This window comes from Camellia sinensis, chromosome 14, assembly GCF_055761805.1.
Source record: "Camellia sinensis isolate YWXY chromosome 14, ASM5576180v1, whole genome shotgun sequence".
Classification (NCBI taxonomy): Eukaryota; Viridiplantae; Streptophyta; class Magnoliopsida; order Ericales; family Theaceae; genus Camellia; species Camellia sinensis.
Genome location: NC_138974.1, coordinates 54558824 through 54580511, shown reverse-complemented (window position 1 = coordinate 54580511; position 21688 = coordinate 54558824). Strand labels below are relative to the sequence as shown.

The window sequence follows — 21688 nt, the reverse complement described above, 5'->3', positions numbered from 1 at the left end:
TACTTGTTTTACAGTAAATCATAAGTATTTGAAGACTGCATATGAATGAAAAATCAATACTCTTTGTAGCTAATTTATATATCAGCCCATTAGCACATATCACTCCGGCCAAAACAAAAAATGCAACGTCTTACAGGGAAGGTAAAAAAAAAAATTAACAAATCTACGTATCTGCTGCATCATCATCAGCGTCTTCTGAAGAGTTGTCCGTACTGTCTGATTGACTGTCCTCATCCATTGTCTTATTAGAGTTTGCTTCGTCCACCGCCAATTTCTCATCGGTCAGCCAATCAACGTTCTGCTTCATAGCGCCGACTTGCAGCTCCAAAGTTGACAACCATGTGTCCACTTCATTCAGCCTTTCGTAGATATCTTGCAACTGCTACAATATAGGAGCAACATGAGCTTCAACAATAGCTTCAATCTTGTTTGAATCATACATTTTGTAGGAATATGTGTATGCTTTATTTTACTTACTACTTTTTTAAAGAAATGTACAAATTCATAATATTACACAACACTACTTTGTAAGTATTTATAAGATATGGTACATGACTTGTATGTTTTCAGAAGACCTCATGCATTGTGACATACATTGTATTAATTTCTCAAACTGGCCGAATTCATCTTGCACAAATTCGATCATTCTTGCATATACCAAGTCATCCGTTTAGTACCCCTGATCGTCCATTATTTGGCATTTCCAACACACATGCATTGTACCTTCCATCAGTACTATCCCACTGGCATTTCCAACACACATGCATTGTAAATTCCTCTTATCAGATACATATGCCTTTCCAACTAGACCGAACCTATTAAATGAAATATTCAAATTAATTCATTTGCTTTTACTCAGTTTGGGTAGGTGTTTCCACCAAACAACAATAACTGTGTTCACATGTTTAAATGACAACTAAAGCAATACGTGTTTCTACCTAACACCAACGTATTAATGACTACGAGTCTAAGGTAATTTAACATTTACAACCAGCCACTATTCAAGTTTGCAACCAATATTGTTTCCTTTGCATTTGGGTTTGTTTCTGCGTCCATATATTCTTCGTGAACCTGCGAAAACAAAGTTGGACTCAATCAAGAACCGTTACACCTATGGATGCACACCACGGTAAACGCCGTCGTAGACAATCACTTGCAAGGGCTGACACCTCCCGACCGAAGTCACCAGAACTGGATTATGTAGGTAGGTATATCGATTCTTTCGGTGATCAACGTTTCTTTGAAACAGGGTTCTCACTATGGAGTTTTGAACCTCTACGGGATTACAATTGCACCCCAATACAAGATGCTAGCCTGGGAAAGTATTTTGGAATTCCAGTTTCACTGTTTTCCAAATGAGTTCAGTGTGAACACCACTGTCGATGTGTTTTTCTGAAGGTTACTAAAGCCCGATTGGTTGAAATACAACGGCAATTCCCTCATGTTAGCGAGTCCCAAGTTAGGCATCATTTGCAAAGTGAGATTGATCAAATGACTCGTCGACTCATTAGGCACTCACGCATAGAGGACGCAAAGGCAGAGTCGAAGATACATGGATCGAACCTGGCATCTGCGATCAAGGCTATAATGGAGGATCCTGCACTGGTGTCAGACCTTGACCTTTCAGATTACTCAGATTCTGAAGTTGCTGATTTGAGCGAGGATTAGGAGACCTGGAGATGTGTATGACATAGTAAGTGTAGTGTTGTAAGATGCCGTCATGGTATGAAAAAAATACGACTTAGAAACTAACAAACCGTCAAACTCTGCTAACCATTTCAAGGGTGCATGCATTAATGTTTTCATAATTTATGCTTTGTTGAAGGTATTTTTTTAGGTCAACGTCATCGATCGAAATCTGTCTTATGATTTTTGTTGGTACGATGACAAGGTAATTTTTTTGGTAATGTCATTGACCGATATTAGCAGCTATCATTAACCTATGTTTTTTGATTACTCCATGTTTTGTGAATCGTTGAATATGGACAATAAGGTTTAATTGCCAGAATCATTGAATGTAATCACAAGCTGTAATTGCGAAAAAAAAATTGTGCACGACCCACCAATGGTCTCGTACACTCTAATATCAATATGAGCACAAATGTTTTGTTTTTTCAAACACAACGGTTGTATGGAAGCATACCCTGTGGGGTCAACCTGTGCATTAGCAATTTTTCACCCTTTGTGCATTGTTATGAACTAATGAACTCCCCTTAACAAAAAAAAAAAACATATACAATAAAGTAATTTAAAAACAGAGTATTGATATTCATTAATGAAAGTCTGCACAATGGTGAAGAAATCTACCACGCATTCTGTGCAATACAAAAAAAATAGATATATAAACTAGTCTAGGATATGGGGAAGAGAATGGCTAGAAGCTAGAAGACCCCTTCTGATTGAGCATCTGCCAGCATGGTAGTTGACAAATAACACATCTGCCAAATCTGTTCATTACAAACAAACCTACAACGGATAACAGAAGTTGTTCATTATAACCAAAATTCATTCACCCAGATAACAGAACCTGCAACAGATAATAGGCCACAGATAAGTGACAAAGCATCCACAATACTCATTCATCCACAAAGCATCCACACAATTCATCCACGTAGCATCCACAAAAAATTCATCCACATGGCATCCACAAAATTCACCCACAGATCTGCGAAATAGCATCCACAAAGCTCTAACAATGAGGCCAATGTTTCCCAAAATTCATTCCATAATAAAATTATTAGTTACATCATAATAACTTATAAAATTCATTCCATACATTCATTCCATAATAAAATTCATTCCACAAAGCTATTAAGTAAGTTACATAAGTTACCTAAGTTACATCATAATAAAAATCATTCCATAAACATTAGTTACATCATGAAGTACAATACAACCAAAAATGCTAGAAACTTCCATTCAATTTTCCAAAATACAATAAAGTACAAAAATTACATGATCGAGTACAAAATGATAGAAAATATAATGAAATACACTGTCGCTTTGATATTATTTTCTATCCTTTCAAGCCTTCGACCATGGTCATTTTCCAAGTCATCAAGCCTCGTCCTTACATCGTTAAAGTCTTCTACTGTTATAGCATTACAAGCTCTAGTGTTGGAATGAATTTTGGACGTAACGTCTTCATCATCTTCATCCACAAACTTGAAGTAATTGCAATGGGGAGTGGGAGTGGTACTCTACAATGCATGACAATCAGTTAATTGAATAAGACAAATATTAATGTGACTACTAAAGGATTCAAATTTCCAATACATACATATTTTGATGGGCAAACAAAGAACAAACGCCCTTCATTTCCATTCTCATTGGTTCTTACAATCTATATGGCAGCGGTTCTTCCACAATTGCACATCCTCGGTTGTAATCTTATGTTGCTATTGTTAGAAGAAAAAGCCATTTTTCAAATCTGCATACATGACTAACTTGTAGTGCTATGCTATGCTTGTGTTTGATGGGGGTTAATAGTAGTTCTATTTGAATTTGAGGGACAGAGTGTATGTCTTTACTGAAAACATCTATTTGTTCAAACTGCCATGTTTAATAGCATTTGAACAGAGGTTACACAGACTAAATTGTTAATAGCATTTGAACAAACATGGCAGTTCAACGTCAGTCATTTTCTTCAGTTCCAAACATAGCATTTCTGATTAATTACACACAAGTTACACACATAGCAGTTTCAAACTCAACAAACATGGCAGTTTTACAAACATAGCAGTTCAATGTCAATTCAATTATCAATCACACATGTTACACAACTATTATCAACAAATCATACTGAAGTTAAATGATTATGGGTAGATTGTTGGAGGGTGTGATTCAACTAATAGTAATCAAACTGAAATAGTTATCAACAAATCACACATGTGATTGTCAACAAATCACAGTGAAATAGTTATCAAGACATCACTAATAGTTATCAACATTTCAGTTCAGGTTGATAATAGTTATCAATGTTGATACTAGTTAATTCAATTCACCTAGATAACATATTAGCTGATAGCAGTTCATTATAACAAATCACGTGTGACTGATAACAAATATACCAAAATTCAATTATCAATCACACATTGAAAATTACAGAACTACATGCATTTGTGATAACTTTTTAGCCTTTTCTATTATCAATCTGCATAATCAGAGTATTTATCAATAAATCATACTATTTATCAATCTGCATAATCGTACTATGTTATGCAAATATTTTATCCTTTCATTTTATGTTCCTCACAATATGTTCCACATTTATCAATCATACTATTTATCAATCTGCATAAGAGTAATTTTGAAAGCCCTAATTTTCGAAGCCCTAATTTTGAAAGCCCTAATTTTCAAATTTCAAATAAATTTTGTCAATCACAACCATAACTTTTTGATTTCAATGTTGCGAGGACGAACCTGGTTCATCTATGGCCTGAAAACCCACGTTCTCCTCAACAAATTCCTTCGCTCCAGCCGATGGTGGTCGCGATGGAGCTATGGTTCGCGAAGTAGAGAAAATGAGGGCTACAGCGGTGGGTTGGGTTTACGAGTGGGTCGTCATCGAGAGTGGTCGCCGGTCAGGATGGGTTCGGTGGAGGAGGAATGAGTGTGAGAGTGAGGGAGAGTGAGAGTCAAATTGAGGTGTATACTCTGTATAACCTGTATAGCAGAGCGGGAAAATGAAAATTTCAGGTTGCGTTTGGTAGACTTTTGTAGATATGATTTGAGAGTACGAGTTGTATTTTGAGTTTGTAAGTTGTGGAATTATGATTTGAGTGTAGAAAATTTGTTTGGTTATGGTTTTTGAATAGAGTGTTGAATTAAATTTTGAATTGCATGTGGAATTGAGTTTTGAAAGTTTGATGTGACATGTGAAATAAGAAAATTTGTTTGGTGATGAGTTTTCAAAATAGTTTTCAAAACTTAATTCAACCTATAATTGATAATCAAACACACAACTCATAACTCGATATCCGTAATTTTTATCAACAGTCATAACCAAACTAATTTTAAAATACTCAAATAAAAAAATGATTTTTCTTTTCAATTAATTTTTTTAAGTAATTTTTTTGAATAATTTTTTTCCCAAATTATTTTTTTTCCAAAGAACTTCTATGTCAATTATTTTATGTCAATTAATTTTTCTGTCAATTCATTTTTGAGGCCTGTATAAACATTAAAAATATTTTAAAATTATTTAGAAAATTAAAATATTAAAAATATTCTGAAAAATAAAATATTAAAAATATTCGCAAAATTAAAATATTAAGAATAAGAAAATTAAAAATATTTCGAAAATCAAAATATTTACAATTAAAATATCCAAATATTAAAATTAAAATATTTTTATGAAACTTAAAATATTAAAAATATTCCTATAAAATAAAATAAAATATTTAAAATAAAAAAATAAAAAATAAATGTACAATGTTATTTGCCCATGTTCTAGTAATAACGTGTAACCAGTCCGACACCCTTGTATATGTGTTTGGGTGTAATTATTTTTAAAATTGAGTTTCCCACTTTTTGTATTATTCGGGTTTTCAATATTTTTAGCAAGACTGTAGTTTGTGCTTTACATTTGCAGATGCATCTTACTTAAATGTATGTACGAAATAATTTACATACCATAAGTCCGTTGAAGAAATAAAGGAATACGCACGACAACCCCAACAACATGTATTCACATTTTTTTAGTAAGGGGTGGGATTGTTACTGAGGGAATTATTAGTCAGGGGGATTGGTAGTGATGGGACTAAAAGTAATATTGTCATGTAACCACTGCCGTAGCAAGAACACAATATTTGTGTATTCGAAATACGTTGGGATTATGATACCCTCCATAGATGGGATTAGTAGTCCCCTATGGGAGATGGTATTAGAAAATCAATCCCTTCGATATATAGGTAAATTTGTTGGTTTGGCCCCTGTTATCCTACGTAATGTACTTACTGTACTTCCTTAGTAATTAATTTGCTGTACAAAATGTTTGTAGTTATGCGATCGATATGTCCAGTCCTGAACGAAAATAATTTATGCCTCGTTTCGCATGTAACAGTTTTACCGTAACACGCCAACAAGCACTACCACTACAAGAATTTGCACATTTGGCGACCACTTTTGGCGACTAAACAAAATTTAGTCACCAAAAAGTTGACTTTGGGCGACAAAAATATCTCTTAGTCGGCGTTGGTATAGTTTTTAGCTACTAAAATTTTTTAGTAGGGAAATATTATTTATTGGCGACTAAATTACCTTTTTGTCGGCAAAAGTGACCCTTTTAGCGACTAAAAAATTTATTAGTCGCCGTTAGTCTTAATTTTAGGTTACTAATTTTTCTTTTAGTCGTTATATATGAATTTTTGCCTACAAAATAAATGGTAGTGGCCAGGAATAGGTATATTTTTTGGTTAATCTTTAGTGACTACAAAATTTAGTGGGCAAATACAAATTTTTTTCGACCAAATGGAGATTTAGTCGCCAAATATACATTTGGCGACTAATAAAATAGTCGTTGTTTCTTTTCCTATGGCTACCAAATAGGATAGTCGCCCATAATAACACTTTTGCCGACAAAACTTTCTTTTGGTCGCTAAATCTTCAAAATTTTTAGGGCGCTCGCGGGGACTCTTTTAACGCTGCCCGCCCCTTTCTCTGTTACACACAACAACATTCAAACCTTAGAATCGGACACCAAACCGAAGAGATAAACACCCCACCGCAGCCCACCGTACGGAAGACATTGCCACGGCCACGACCATCACCACCATCGCAAAGCACCATTGGCACAACCACAGATCTCAGGTTCCCTCTCTCTCTCTCTCTCTCTCCCTCGCTCGCTCTCTCGATCTTGGTGTGTTTGTCTGTCTATCTCTCTCTCCCTCGCTCTCTCTCTCGCTGTTGGTGTGTCTGTCTGTTATCTCTCTAGGTACTATCTGTTATCTCTTAAGTCCTTCTCGAACCCTTCCTTCCATTTCGATTTCTCTCTCTAGATCTCAGCAAACATTCTCTCTCTATCTCTTCTCTCTCTCTCTGCCTATACATACATATTCACATGTGTATATGAGTATACAGATCGATTTTTCGTTGATTCTCGACCAATATTAGTCTGATTTCGACATAAATCTTAGCTCTGGAATGACAGAGTTTGAGATTTTGAATTGTTTTTTGAGCGGTACTCAATTCCAAAGGCGTTGAATTTGAGGAGATTCGTGGAATTTTTGCGATTATTGGACAGAAATCAGTGAATTTAATCGGGGATTTTTGGTGAAAAGCCCCTTCTATGGGGCTTTCTTGTATGAAGCCCACCAAATAAAATAATAATTTCAAAAGTCCCTCAAATAAAAAAATATGATGAAAAGGCTGAAACGCCCTTCCATATAATCCAAAACCCTCGCTGAACCATTTCTCTTCCCTTTCTATCTCTACATACTGGTATCCTCTCGTTTCCCTTTATTTTCTCTCTTTTTAAGCCCTAAACCCTTTTGATCTCCATTTTCGATCTATCTCACAAAATCAAAATCTTGAAATTGTCCATTGAAATCCATCACCATCTCAGATTTGATGCCTATGAACTCATGTTTGAGATCAATAGTTTCAGATTTGAGATAAAATGACCTCATATATGCCCAAAAAAATGATAAATTGATATATTACAATAAAAAATTGAGAGTTTTTTGTTTGTTTGTTCATAAATCTAAAGTAAAATTCGACTATAATTCATTTATCTAATATGTACTCTGTTTTCGCAACAGTAAAATTTTACTCTGATTAATGAAAAATAAAGTGTATTCTCTTATGCATAGACAAACATTCAACACTACAGTAAAATTTTACTTTAAGATTCAGAGTAAATTTTACTCTGAAATACAGTAAAATTTACTAAAAAACAAATCAGAAACTGCATAGACAAACATTCAACAATACAGTAAAATGTTACTTTCAATTCAGAGTAAATTTTACTCTGAAATACAGTAAAATTTTACTCTAAAATAAAGTAAAATTTTACTTGAAGATTCAAATTTTACTCTAAAGATTCAGAGTAAATTTTACGAGAAAACAAATCAGAAACTGCATAGATGAACATTCAACAACACAGTAAAATTTTACTTTCAATTCAAAGTAAATTTTACTCTGAAATGCAGTAAAATTTTACTCTGAAATAAAGTAAAATTTTTTACTTGCATGTTAAGAAAATATAACAGATAATACCAAAATAAAATTTTACTCTCATTTTATGAAACAAAAACAGAGCACAAACCAAAGTAAAAGTTTACTCTCATTCTGTCAAACAAAAACAGAGCACAAATCAGAGTAAAATTTTACTTTCATCATGTCAAACAAAAATAGAGCACACACCTGATTGAACTTAGCAAATCAACAAAAATAAATAAAAAATAACAACAGATATATACAACTTTGCAACGTAATCTCTCATTTAATTGAGAGTGTTGATCTTGGATGGCGAGATCGTGTATTGTTGACCAAGGGTGAGATCGTCGGCAGTGAGATCTTTAAACTTTGAGATCGTCTTCATGGATTTCGCAGATCATCTTCACTTTGTAGATCATCTTCAAGATCGTTTTATGTATGAGTTGAGATTGTTTAAATATATGATATATATATATATATATGAGGGCAATATGGTCAAAAAGAAAAAACAAATTATAGAATGTCCTTATTGAGGCCAAGTTTGGGAAGACTAAAAAAGTGCACTTTTTGTCTTTTTAGACTAAAAAATTGAGGTTGAAAATATGGATGTTTGGGTTAACTTTTTGACTTTTTATTGAAAAATGTGTAATAAAAAATTGTAAAAATTGATTTGTAGGGAAAAATTTGAATTGGGAGTTGTGCAGCCGTAATTGTTGACTTTTGGTGAATAGTGTTAACTTTTTAACTTTTTGAGTAACTTTTTGACTTTTTGACTTTTTTTAAAGTCCCCAAACTTGGCCTGAGTTAGGCTTCTCTTACTCAGGTACTTTTTGAAGGAGAATTCATTGAGTTGTCCTTTATCATAAAAAAATATCCAAAAAAGGAGGTCTCACCAAAAATCCCATTTAATTGAGAATTGTTTTTTTGGAGATTTATTTTGAATTTGAAGTTGTTGGAGAAAGGTGAGCGAGGGGATTTCCCTCCAAAAAAGGCTCAATCAGAGACGCTGGTGAAGATGCTCGCGAGGCAGCTGGATTTCACGGTGTTTGGAGCTGCATCGGCGGCCGTGGTGTTGCCTGAGCACCCTCCGCAGCCGGCGGCTGAGCCCCTACTGCGGCGGACGGTTAAGCAGATGCAGCTGCCGCCACCATAGCCACTGGCGCAGCATCAATAGCTACTATTGATGCCTTTGCAATCTCAGTCGCCTCTTCCTTCGATACGCCCTGTGTAAGTTTGCAATTATCGATTCTGCTATGCTTTTTATTCTCAAAGTTGCGAGTTTGTTTTGTTTTGTTTTTTTTGTAAAAAAAAAAAATTGTCTTGGAAGCTAAATATTGATTTTGAATGTTCAAATTTGTGAAATTTTCATAGGGTTTTGATGTTCTGGTTCTCTCTCTTTCAAATTTGGTTATTTAGTTATAACTTTGCAAGATCAATTATTACTGTCCATTGCCCTTTTTTTGAAATGTCTGTTTTTGTATATATTTCAGTCATGTGATGCTTAATAAAATCTCAAATTTAAAGTTTATGCAATTTTTTTTTTTTTTTTTTTTATTTTTTTTCATGTGTTGGGGATGCACAATTAACTTTTTATTTCAGTTCATTTATATGCCTTTTGTGTTTAAAATCGGAAGTTTGTTTTTGTGAAATTGAGGTTGGTTTCCTTATTAATCCTTTGGGGATTGGGGGAGGGTGTTAAATCACTGTGGAAAGGGTCCTTCCTCACATTCCTAGGTGCTATCTGTGACTGTAACTAGTTCTTAAAAAGATCATCAAAACTGGCTGGTCTATCAGACAAAGTGATTCTCAATAAAATATGGTTTATAAATTGAGCCAAACCGAATTACTTGGTAAGTTCCTGTTGGGACTTGGTCAGACCACTGGATTGACCAATTTGATTTTTTAATTTTTTTTATAGCTTTTCACTCATGTCTTAGGTTAATTTAAACGTGCTTTGTGTTTTATTTGTAAGATTCAGCGACGGGGTATTTTGAAATTGAATGATAAAGTGATATTAGAGCATAGAATGTAGGTTACGGCTCAATTTTTTGAGAAATTACTCGATATCATTTGGTGCCAAGAAATGCCATCTGACAGCTTTTGAGGCATATTACTTTGGCTCATGGAAAACTGTGGAGCGCTTACAAATTTGGAATGGGGTCATAACCATGCTTTTGTTTGATTATGGAGATTTAATTGAAGAAAATGTTCCCATTTCCAACCTGCAAATAAGGTCAAGAAAAGCCACTTTGTCAGATTGCACCTGCTTTCTAAGGCCTGGACTTGTTTTTTGTGTGCTATCGACCCCTCAAGGTACTGAAGATTCAAGTGATGATGAAAATCAGGATCCAGTAAGTTCCCATTTATTTTTGTCTGAAGCTGCTAAATTCTGTGCTTTTTAACATTGTAAAGTTTGACCACACCATAGTTCACATCACACTGTTACTGTTGGTGAGTTGATACTTGATGTCTGTACATTATGTTGTGGTAGTTTAAGTAATATGTTGCAGCAAATATATAATCCCACTTATTTTACTCTTATAACGTCTTCGGATTTGATAAAATCTTTCTTGTGTCTGGAAATGCCTAGGTTAATAGTTTGCATAATAGGCGTCTGTTTGGTTGCATGAATCTGCACTTCTAGTGAGTGGCATTCCTTCTGGTTGGGCATGCAATAGTTTACAATTTATACTATTGCCTTGATTATGCATGAGTGCTCACAATTTCTGTCCCTGTACATCATATGTTTGATGAATTTGAAGTTTCTATGTTTTAGTTTACTAATTTGATACTCTGTTATAGATTTTGTTTTGCTGTAATTGTACCATATGGACCATTCTATGCCTTGTTTCTTTGGACAATATACAGATTCTGGTGCTGTGGTGTTACCTAATACACTACTTGCACCCATTTTTGTAATTATTTGCCCCATAAAATAACTCATGCTAGCATAGGGAGGTAGTGACACAAATGTTGCAATTGACCAAATATGTCTAAATTTTTAAAGATTCCCCTATTATTGCAATACACGAGACAAGCGATTTTGTTTTTTTGCCTACTTTTGCTGGTCATCTCTTTGATTCTCCTTCCATGCTCAACCTGTTCTTAGTCAAGTTATTTGTTCATGAAAAACTTGGTTTGTTTAGTTTAGACATACATGTTTGCTCTTGTATAAATTGGCTTGCTTTGATAAGGGCATATGTCATATTGCAAGATTATTATCTGCTACGTTTTTCTGATGTAGATCTGGGTGGATGCTAAAATAAATTCTATTGAGAGGAAGCCTCATGAACCTAAATGTACTTGCCAATTTTATGTTAGCTTTTATGTTACCCAAGGCCCTCTTGATATGGCAAAGAAAACACTCAGTAAAGAGACCGTCTTGGTGCAACTTGATCAAATTTCCATCCTTCAAAAACCTGAATGGAAGCCTTGTGAAAATGAGCATTGCCATTGGGAATTCTCTGAGGATTGCTCTTCACTGCAAAAATATAAATTGTTTACTGAAAAATTCTTGGCCGATATTTCTTGGCTACTTGTTGTCTTTACTTTAAATCTGGCATGCATATAAGCCTTTTAAGATATTTGAATTGTCTAAGGCAACACAACACCTACATATCAAAACAAACCCAATTTCTGTTATTCAGCCCCTGAACCACCGTACGGGTGTTACGACCACCTTCCTTGTGACATATAGGACCTGTAATAACAGACGGAATGCAATTAGCACGTATAGACAAGAATAACATTTTATTTTTACTATTAACTTTTTTGTTTCTTTTTCTTTTTGTTAATTTTAATTTTTTCTAATTATTTTATCTTTACTCCATATGTATTTTTTTGAAGGCTGAGGAAGCTGCTATTGCTGCATTGAAGAGAGCTCTTGGTGCTTTGAGCGTTCATCTGGCTTCAAATACTTACCTGGTTGGTCATGCTGTGACCCTGGCTAGCATTATCATGACATGTAACTTGTTTCCGGTATTCACTAATGTCATGACTAAGAGCTTTACTGCTGAGTTCCCTCATGTTGAGAGATACTATTGGACCATGGTTAACCAACCAAATTTCAAAAAGGTGATAGAGGCTGTACTCTTGATCTACTGCCTCCAAGTAAGATGATACTGGATGAGTGGAAGAGGCTGTACTCCAATACCAAGACCAACTTTCGTGAAGTTGCAATCAAAGGTATAAATTCAATTATGAGCTTAATGTTACTTGTTGGAATCTATATTAATACCTTTATACTGCATTTGAGCCTTCTTTTTTTTCTTCTTCTTTTGTTTGTTGGCATATGAAATGTTACGAGCTTGAGGTTGGTTCTGCTGACCCCTCTATTCGTTTTCGGTGTGTTCCACTTCCTTGTGTGCAAATGCCTCCACTCCCTTCCTCCAAAAAAATAAATAAAAAATGATGTAGTGTTAATTTTTTTGATACATGTGTAGAAGTACCAAATTTTCTTTGTAATCTTGTTTATTGGTGCGCATCATAAACATAATGTATTATTATGTAGTTGTCTTACCATTCTATTGATGTTTAAGTGAAAGTATACTTTTGTTTAACAATTCGTCTTACCATTCTATTGATGTTAAGTGAAAGTATACTTTCGTTTAACAATTCACCAGCATTCCACGTTAAGTAAACTTCACTTTACCTGTTGTTTAGTTTGCACCCATGCCAGACTAATTACATTTGTATTTTGCTGATATAACCAAAAAGCTGACTGAATACAAAATTTGACAAATTGACATCATTGAAAATGGAAAGTAAGGGATAAAAACATGCTAATATTATGTGTATCTTGTTGACACTTATTGCTGTCACAATAATAGAACATTAAGAGTTGCCGTAGAAAGCAAGTAGCATACTATGTTGGGTTTATAATATGTAAACTCACAATTTGAATATATTGCTTAGCCTTTAATTGGGTAATTGTTAGAAACCCCTGATTTTTCTTGCTAGTCTGGTGTATGCACAAGATGCTCAATGTGCTGTCATAATAATTCTCTGTAACCACCTGAAGAACATAGATCCCTTTGTGTTGTCGCGAGTTGTATAGTTAGCTTGACTCTTATCCTTTTCTATTGCATTAGGTAGTCTGGTGCACATGTCCTTTTCAACTCATCATTAACAAGAACTTCTATAATTCTGTATGTGTAGCTCCATTTCATATCAATTTATTTATTTATTTTTGGTGGGTAATATTCATCTCAATTAGTGATGAACATGTATTTAAATGGTTCCCAATAAATAAAAGTTACAATGGTTCCCAATAGCTCCATTTCAAGTGGGAGAAATATCAAATGTGGGGTGACTGGTGGGTATTCATTGTCATTGTATTTCTTTGTATAAAGATATGATATTAATTATGTTGCCTTCTTATTTCTTTCTATGATAGTGGATTGGAATTGGGCTCTCACAAAATGATGGTGGGAACTGCTATTAGTGGTAAGGCTTGACGGTGTGGATTGTGGGATAGATATGTTATCCAGGTTCTTAATGAGGAAAGGATATGGCTGTTGTTTGTATGGTTGTGGGTGTGCATTTATGGCTTTGATTTTGACTCAAATGATTTCTATATTTGATTGGTTTACATACTCCCCACAGTGAAAATTTTGACATTGAAAACCCTTTTGGTAGTTAAAAATTTTGAGTTAAGAAAATGATTTCCGCTTGGATTCCAATACGACAACAATGCATTAAACTTAACTGAAAAAGGGCGTTAAGTGGGCGAAAATGCGAATCAGCCCCCGAACGACCATACGGATGTCACGGCCACCTTCCCCATCACAAATAGGACCTGTGACAACAGATGGAATGTAATTAGCGCACGTAGTTTGGGAGTTAGAGCCGAAAATGCATTAAACTTAGTCGAAAAAGAGCATTTTGGGGGTGAAAATTCATAACAGCCCCCGAACCACCATGTGACTCACACGTACAGTTTCCCCATGACAAATAGAACTTGTGAGAACTGACAGAATGTAATTAGGACCTGTAAACAGGGTGTTAGAGCCGAATATGCACTAAACTTGGTCAAAAAAGGGTGTTTCGGGGGTGAAAATTCAAAACAGCCCCCGAACCACCATGTGACTCACACGGACAGTTGTCCCATAACAAATAGGATTGGTGAGAACTGACGAAATGTAATTCGGACCCGTAAGTAGGGAGTTAGAGCCAAATACGCCCTAAACTTAGTCGAAAAAGAGCCTTTCGGGAGCGAAAATTGAAAACAGTCCCCGAACGACCGTGTAGCTCACACAGATAGCTTCGCCATGACAAATAGGACTTGTGAGAATTGACGGAACATAATTCGGACCCGTAGGTTGAGAGTTAGAGCCGAATACCCCCTAAACTTAGTCAAAAAAGGGCGTTTCGAGGGCAAAAAATCAAAACAGCCCCCGAACGACCGTGTGTCTCACACGGATAGCTTCGCCATGAGAAATAGGACTTGTGAGAATTGACAGAACATAATTCGGACCCGTAGGTTGGGAGTTAGAGCCGAATACGCCCTAAACTTAGTCGAAAAAGGGCGTTTCGGGGTTGAAAAATCAAAACAGCCCCCGAACGATCGTGTCACACACGGATACCTTTGCCATGACAAATAGGACTTGTGAGAATTGACGGAACGTAATTCGGACCCGTAGGTTGGGAGTTAGAGTCGAATATCCCTTAAACTTAGTTGAAAAAGGGCGCTTTGGGGCGAAAAATCAAAACAGCCCCGAACGACTGTGTGCCTCACATGGATAGCTTCGCCATGACAAATAGGACTTATGAGAATTGACGAAATGTAATTCGGACCCGTAGGTTGGGAGTTAGAGCCGAATACGCCCTAAACTTAGTCGAAAAAGAGCGTTTCGGGGGTGAAAATTCAAAATAGTCCCCGAACGACCGTGTAGCTCACACGGATAGCTTTGCCATGACAAATAGGACTTGTGAGAATTGACGGAACGTAATTCAGAGCCGTAGGTTGAGAGTTAGAGCCGAATATGCCAAAACTTAGTAAAAAATGGCGTTTTGGGGGTGAAAAATCAAAACAGCCCCCGAACGACCGTGTGTCTCACACGGATACCTTTGCCATGACCAATAGGACTTGTAAGAATTGACGGAACGTAATTCGGACCCGTAGGTTGGGAGTTAGAGCCGAATATTCCCTAAACTTAGTCAAAAAAGGGCGCTTCGGGGACGAAAAATCAAAACAGCCCCGAACGACTGTGTGTCTCACATGGATAGCTTCGCCATGACAAATAGGACTTGTGAGAATTGACGGAACGTAATTCGGACTCGTAGGTTGGGAGTTAGAGCCGAATACGCCCTAAACTTAGTCGAAAAAGAGCGTTTCGGGGGCGAAAATTCAAAATAGCCCCCGAACGATCGTGTGTCTCACACAGATACCTTTGCCATGACCAATAGGACTTGTGAGAATTGACGAAACGTAATTCAGAGCCGTAGGTTGGGAGTTAGAGTCGAATACGCCCTACACTTAGTCGAAAAATGGCATTTCGGGGGCGAAAAATCAAAACAGCCCCCGAACGATAGTGTGTCTCACACGGATACCTTTGCCATGACAAATAGGACTTGTGAGAATTGACGGAACATAATTCGGACCCGTAGGTTGGGAGTTAGAGCCGAATATCCCCTAAATTTAGTCGAAAAAAGGCGCTTCGGGGGCGAAAAATCAAAACAGCCCCGAACAACCATGTGTCTCACATGGCTTCGCCATGACAAATAGGACTTGTGAGAATTGATGGAACGTAATTCGGACTCGTAGGTTGGGAGTTAGAGGCGAATATGCCCTAAACTTAGTCGAAAAAGAGCGTTTCGGGGGTGAAAATTCAAAACAGTCCCCGAATGACCGTGTAGCTCACATGGATAGCTTCGCCATGACAAATAGGACTTGTGAGAATTGATGGAACATAATTCGGACCCGTAGGTTAGGAGTTAGAGCCGAATACCCCCTAAACTTAGTCGAAAAATGGCGTTTCGGGGGCAAAAAATCAAAACAACCCCCGAACGACCGTGTGCCTCGCATGGATAGCTTCGCCATGACAAATAGGACTTTTGAGAATTAACGGAACGTAATTCGGACCTGTAGGTTGGGAGTTAGAGCCGAACACGTCCTAAACTTAGTCGAAAAAGGACATTTGGGGGGCGAAAAATCAAAACAGTCCCCGAATGACCGTGTGTCTCACACGGATAGCTTTGCCATGACAAATAGGACTTGTGAGAATTGACGGAACGTAATTCGGACCCGTAGGTTTGGAGTTAGAGCCGAATACCCCTACACTTAGTCGAAAAAGGGCGTTTTGGGGGCGAAAAATCAAAACAGCCCCTGAACCACCATGTGTCTCACACAGATAGCTTCGCCATGACAAATAGGGCTTGTGAAAATTGACGGAACATAATTCAAACCCGTAGGTTTGGAGTTAGAGCCGAATACCCCCTAAACTTAGTCGAAAAAGGGCGTTTTGGGGGTGAAAAATCAAAACAGCCCCCGAACGACCATGTGGCTCACATGGATAGCTTCGCCATGACAAATAGGACTTGTGAGAACTGACGGAACGTAATTCGGACCCATAGGTAGAGAGTTAGAGCTGAATATGTCAAAAACTTAGTCGAAAAAGGGCGTTTCGGGGTCGAAAATTCAAAATAGCCCCCAAACGACCGTGTGGTTCACACGGATAGCTTCGCCATGACAAATAGGACTTGTGAGATCTGATGGAACGCAGTTCGGACGCGTAGATTGGGAGTTAAAGCCGAATACGCCTTAAACTTACTCGAAAAAGGGCTTTCCGGGGATGAAAATTCATAACAGCCCCCGAATAAGCCTTACACTTAGTCGAAAAACTTGCAACACTTGGTTAAAAAAGCAACAAATTTATTAAAATAACATCTACATATTCTAATAATTGCTTTTATATATTTTTAGGATGAAGAAATTACACATTACATTGTTTGTGCAGTTGGTTGGAATAAATATTGCATGATACATATATATATACTTTCTTTTATTTCCAAGAAGACATATCTCGATTATTCTACCTTAAATGCATGTTAGAACATGTTCCATATGGTTGACTGAATTGATATTTTGTAACCAATTCTAATGTTTCGTTTTTTGTTCTTCTTTGTAGATGGTTTTGTTGCGTGGACTTGTGGATAATCCATATTGGTGTATGGAGAATAATTTTCACTTTTGTGTAGAACTAATATAATACTTTTGTCATCCTCAGCTTGTGTAGTTCATTATCACTGATACAGAAAACTTTTGGCAATTAACAGATAATGACTGTCGTGGTACATATATATCATTTGTCGGTCATGGTCCATAGAAAACTTTTGTCGTGGTACATATATCACCTTTTGTTGTGGTACAGATTACGATGGTAATTTGTATCATGCCAAATGGTAATTTTGCTTGGTAGTAAATGTATTTTTTTTGTATACGGAGGGCTTTGATTTTTGTATGACATATTTTGTATGGAATTATTATTTTAGTTTGGACAATAGTTGATTTGTATGTATTTTGATATTTAATGTTATTTATTTTTGGTATATGGATGCTGATTGTGGAATGATTGATAGTATATATCATTTTGTTTTTATACGTATTATAGGTTGCATTGTATATAGACAGGTTGTGGAGAAATAATAATTTCATTATAAAACATAATATCATGTTTTTGGCGACTAAACAATTAGTAGCTAAAAAGAAATTGGGATAAGACATTTGGCGACTAAAAGTTTTGTAGCAAAAAAAAAGACATTTGGCGACTAAAAGTTTTGTAGCAAAAAAAAGAAGACATTTAGCGACTAAAAGTTTAGTAGCAAAAAAAAAAAGAAAAAAAAAAGACATATGGCGACTAAAACTTTAGTAGCCAAAAGAAAATCAAACATTTGGCTCTGTAAACGTCCCCGAACGCCCCGGGAGGATGAGTCCCGTTCTGTTCGTTTTGGGCTCACTACAGTTCGGACTCTCAAATCGTCACGGTTCTTAATCTGAATCAAAGAGTCTAAATCTGACAAATCGTTTTGGAAAACAGATTTTTAGAAAGAAGTGCCAAACATGGACTGCTTTGCCAGATACAGAGTCGCCACCTTAATATTTTATTAATGGGGGAATTTAGGAAACCCTGACTCGTTTGCCTAAGGCCACGTGTCCGTCATCACCAGAGTTGCCTCGGCTCGGGACCTTGGGTACGATTGGGGAAGGTCAGTTATGAGCACCCCCTCTCGCCCGATACGAAGATCAGCCTCTACTAATCATGATATCCAATTTTGAAAACGTTATGTGTTTTTATTCCGGTTAATTAGCTAGAATTACTATGTGATGCGCACAGTAAAACAAGTATAGACTAGATCGCCTAATTCGGAATAAAGCATTGCATATCCGTTTGTTTGGAAAATGTTTTGAAATTTGCTACTCGTGAGTAGGCTAAAACACGGATTTTGATGAGTTGTTCCAACTCAAGCAATCCAACCTTCACCCACAGGCATTTAGGCAGTTCATATCACATAAGCATCTAGCAGCATGGTAAGCATGCTGTCATGTTAACATTCACACTCGTGCGAGATGCTAAAGCACAAAATCCTTACAGTGTACTCCAAGCCAAAACAAAGAACTCGTTAGCAATCGATGTATGATCCAAGTCAATGCTGAGTGCCTAATGTAACGCATACCGAATGCAATCAAGATAGGCTCGGCTAATCCTAGGATGACATGTGAAATGTAACCATTTGATGCACGTATTCAAGTTAGATTTGAAATACTATGCAGTTAGCATGATGTGCCGAGCCCGATGCATGAAATACCGATGAATGATACACGCATGCATAGCATAAGGATGCTAAATTAAATATGCCCTAGTACTAACCATCAAACCAGGTAAGTAAAAGGGAGAAAGAAGTGGGGCTTGGATGACATGCACACACGCACCCACACTTATTACAAATTTGCCCTCGCTTGGAGGGACCAAAAGAATAATACAGATTTAACTAACCTACAAGCTAATTAAATATTACAGACCAATTAAACTAGTTAAAAAAATTAACTAATCTAATAAAACAGTAAACAGCCTCGGGGAGAGGGCCTGATGCAATGCGTGCTCGGCTCCGCTCGGAAGTCCACTGTCGTGCACAAGTTTGCCTCTGTTTCCCCTGCTCTGTTCTTCTAAAAATTGCACAACTCCCAAGGTATGCTCTATGGACACTGTGGATCACCACCGACCAAGTGGAAACCCCACCGACCATGTCCGGATGGTCATCGACCATTTGTTGAGCTCTTGGCCATCAATAATTGGTTGGTCGGCAGTATGGATGGCCGGTCGGCCAAAGCTTCCTGCAGAAACTGTTTTGACAGTAGTAGAGGGCAAAACAAGGCATGACAATGCATTTCAAGCAAATGTGTGCACCAACACATCCCTTATCATGTTTGTGACTCAAAGGGGTATGTTCCTTGATTCTCGGACCACCAATTACGCATTTCAATGCGCGATGGCCCAAGGAACCAAGTCGTGCATTTTGATTTCAAATGAAATGCAATGTATAGAAACATACAAAGGGGCTTTCAACCTCTATCATGGCTTGATCAAGAGGTGAAAGATGCATGCAATGATATGCAACCTAGACATGTGAGCTAAGTGTGCAACATGAGATGCAAATAAGTAAGCATGCAATAGGCACACAACCTAAGCAAATAAGTACACAAGACATGGAATAACTATGCAAGCTTAACCATACAAGCATGCAAGGTGCAACATGGACAACATGCTAGGCAACTTAGCCAAGAGAATGCGTGCCAAATGCAAAGCGATTGAAGCATACAACACATGCAATAGGCTAAGTATACGACAACACACAAGGTGAGCATGCAACAACATGCAAACAATGGACTTATACCAATTTGGGCAGCCTTATACTAGGCCCAAAACAGTGGCCAACACACTAAGGAATGAGAGGCAAAACACACACAAACATGCACATGTTAAGGCCTAAACACTTAAACATATGGAGACAACTTTTAAGCACACTTAAAAGAGGATAAACATGGACACATAGCATGCATAGAAAGCTCTGAAAATCATGTTATAAAGGTGACAAACCGGGTAAACAAGACAAGCTAAACATGCAACAATGGTCCAAGATTCAAGGAAAGCCTAAGGGGCTTAAACCATGGCTAAGTCAAACAAGCCCCACAAAGCTAAAAGGACTTAAAACAGGTCCGAGGCAAACCTAAACAAAGCTAAGGACACACCTAGATGGCATATAAGTGGTTCGAACATTCAAGCATACAAAAGAGGCCACACATGGAGCATAAGATGACAACCTTGTAAGGCATTAAAGGGACATCAAATGCAAGCATACAAGCATACCATGAGGATTGAAATGGTGCTATAAGTAGTGCCAAACCACTGAAATGATGCAAGGATGGCATGCTAGAGGGGTCAATGCTCAAGACATACAAGAGAGTTTGCATGGTAGCTATACAAAGCAAAGCATGGACGACTCAAATGACCAAAAACAGACCTTTAGCATGCTAAAACAAGCATAAAAGCTTCACAAAACTAAGCCAAAAACATGCTAGAAACAAGGCTCAAAGCACAAGGCATGTTAAGGCAATTCATGGCATTACAAGACATGTATGCTAAGAAAGCATGGTGTGCCTAAGCCAACTCACAACAATGCTATATCATGGCGAGATAGTCATAAAAAAACAGTTAAGGCATGGCCAACATACACTTAAACAAGGTGCTTACTAATGAGGCTAAAATGGCCCTTTCAAGGACAACAAGGAGAGGGGGTGGCCCTCTTCTTCTTAGGACCTTAAACCACCATCCTCACCACTGAAATCTTGAGTGGTGAGGAGGCCCAAACAAAGTGGTCCCGGAGCTCACCAAAATAGCACAAAAATAGGGCCAAACAAGGCCTAAGAGGGGTCAAACAACCCCAAAGCTCAAAGAAACCTTAAACAACTATTTTAAGCAGGTAAAAACAGAAATTTTACATGTTATATGTAAAGTCTAAAAACAATTTCAAAATAGTCAAAAAAGCTATGCAAAAATGGGGAATAAAGGGCAAGAACACTCACCCTTGAAGAACACTTCCAAGATCACAAGACCAGACCTCTTCTTGGATCAAAACCAGCTCAAAAAGTCCAAGATCAACCTTCTAATGCCTCAGCAACTAAGGAAAGGTGTAATGGTAGGTGTTTGTGTGCAATAGTAAGAACAAACACACACTAAACACTCAAGAGGGGAAGAGATATAGAGATAGAGTATGAACAAACCCTAACCCTAAAACTCAAAGCTCTGAAAAATTTGTCAACCCTAATGGAGGGAGAAGAGGCTTCCTCTTATAGACAATCCCTCTTGTAAAGCTTTCCAAACAAGCTAGTCAAGAGGGAGATCCCTCCATACACGTGTATGGAGGGGAGCAAAGTGTATGCCAGCTAGCACAGCTGGCATAAAAATATCTGCAAAAGTAGATGAACAGTGGTCGGCCAGCCAAAAATGTAATTTGACCAAAATAGATGGCCGGT

General features: G+C 37.1%; 1 protein-coding gene across 1 annotated transcript; it reads left to right on the top strand.

Annotated features, from left to right (window-relative positions):
• The first annotated feature begins 10183 nt into the window (after positions 1–10183).
• On the top strand, positions 10184–17706 carry LOC114298447 (elongation factor 1-gamma 2). Its single transcript, XM_082905728.1, has 4 exons — positions 10184–10508; positions 12004–12342; positions 13553–13602; positions 17286–17706. Exons 1-2 carry the CDS (start codon positions 10326–10328, stop codon positions 12274–12276), a joined length of 456 nt encoding a protein of 151 aa, XP_082761854.1. The 5' UTR covers positions 10184–10325; the 3' UTR covers positions 12277–12342; positions 13553–13602; positions 17286–17706.
• Positions 17707–21688: the final 3982 nt, after the last annotated feature.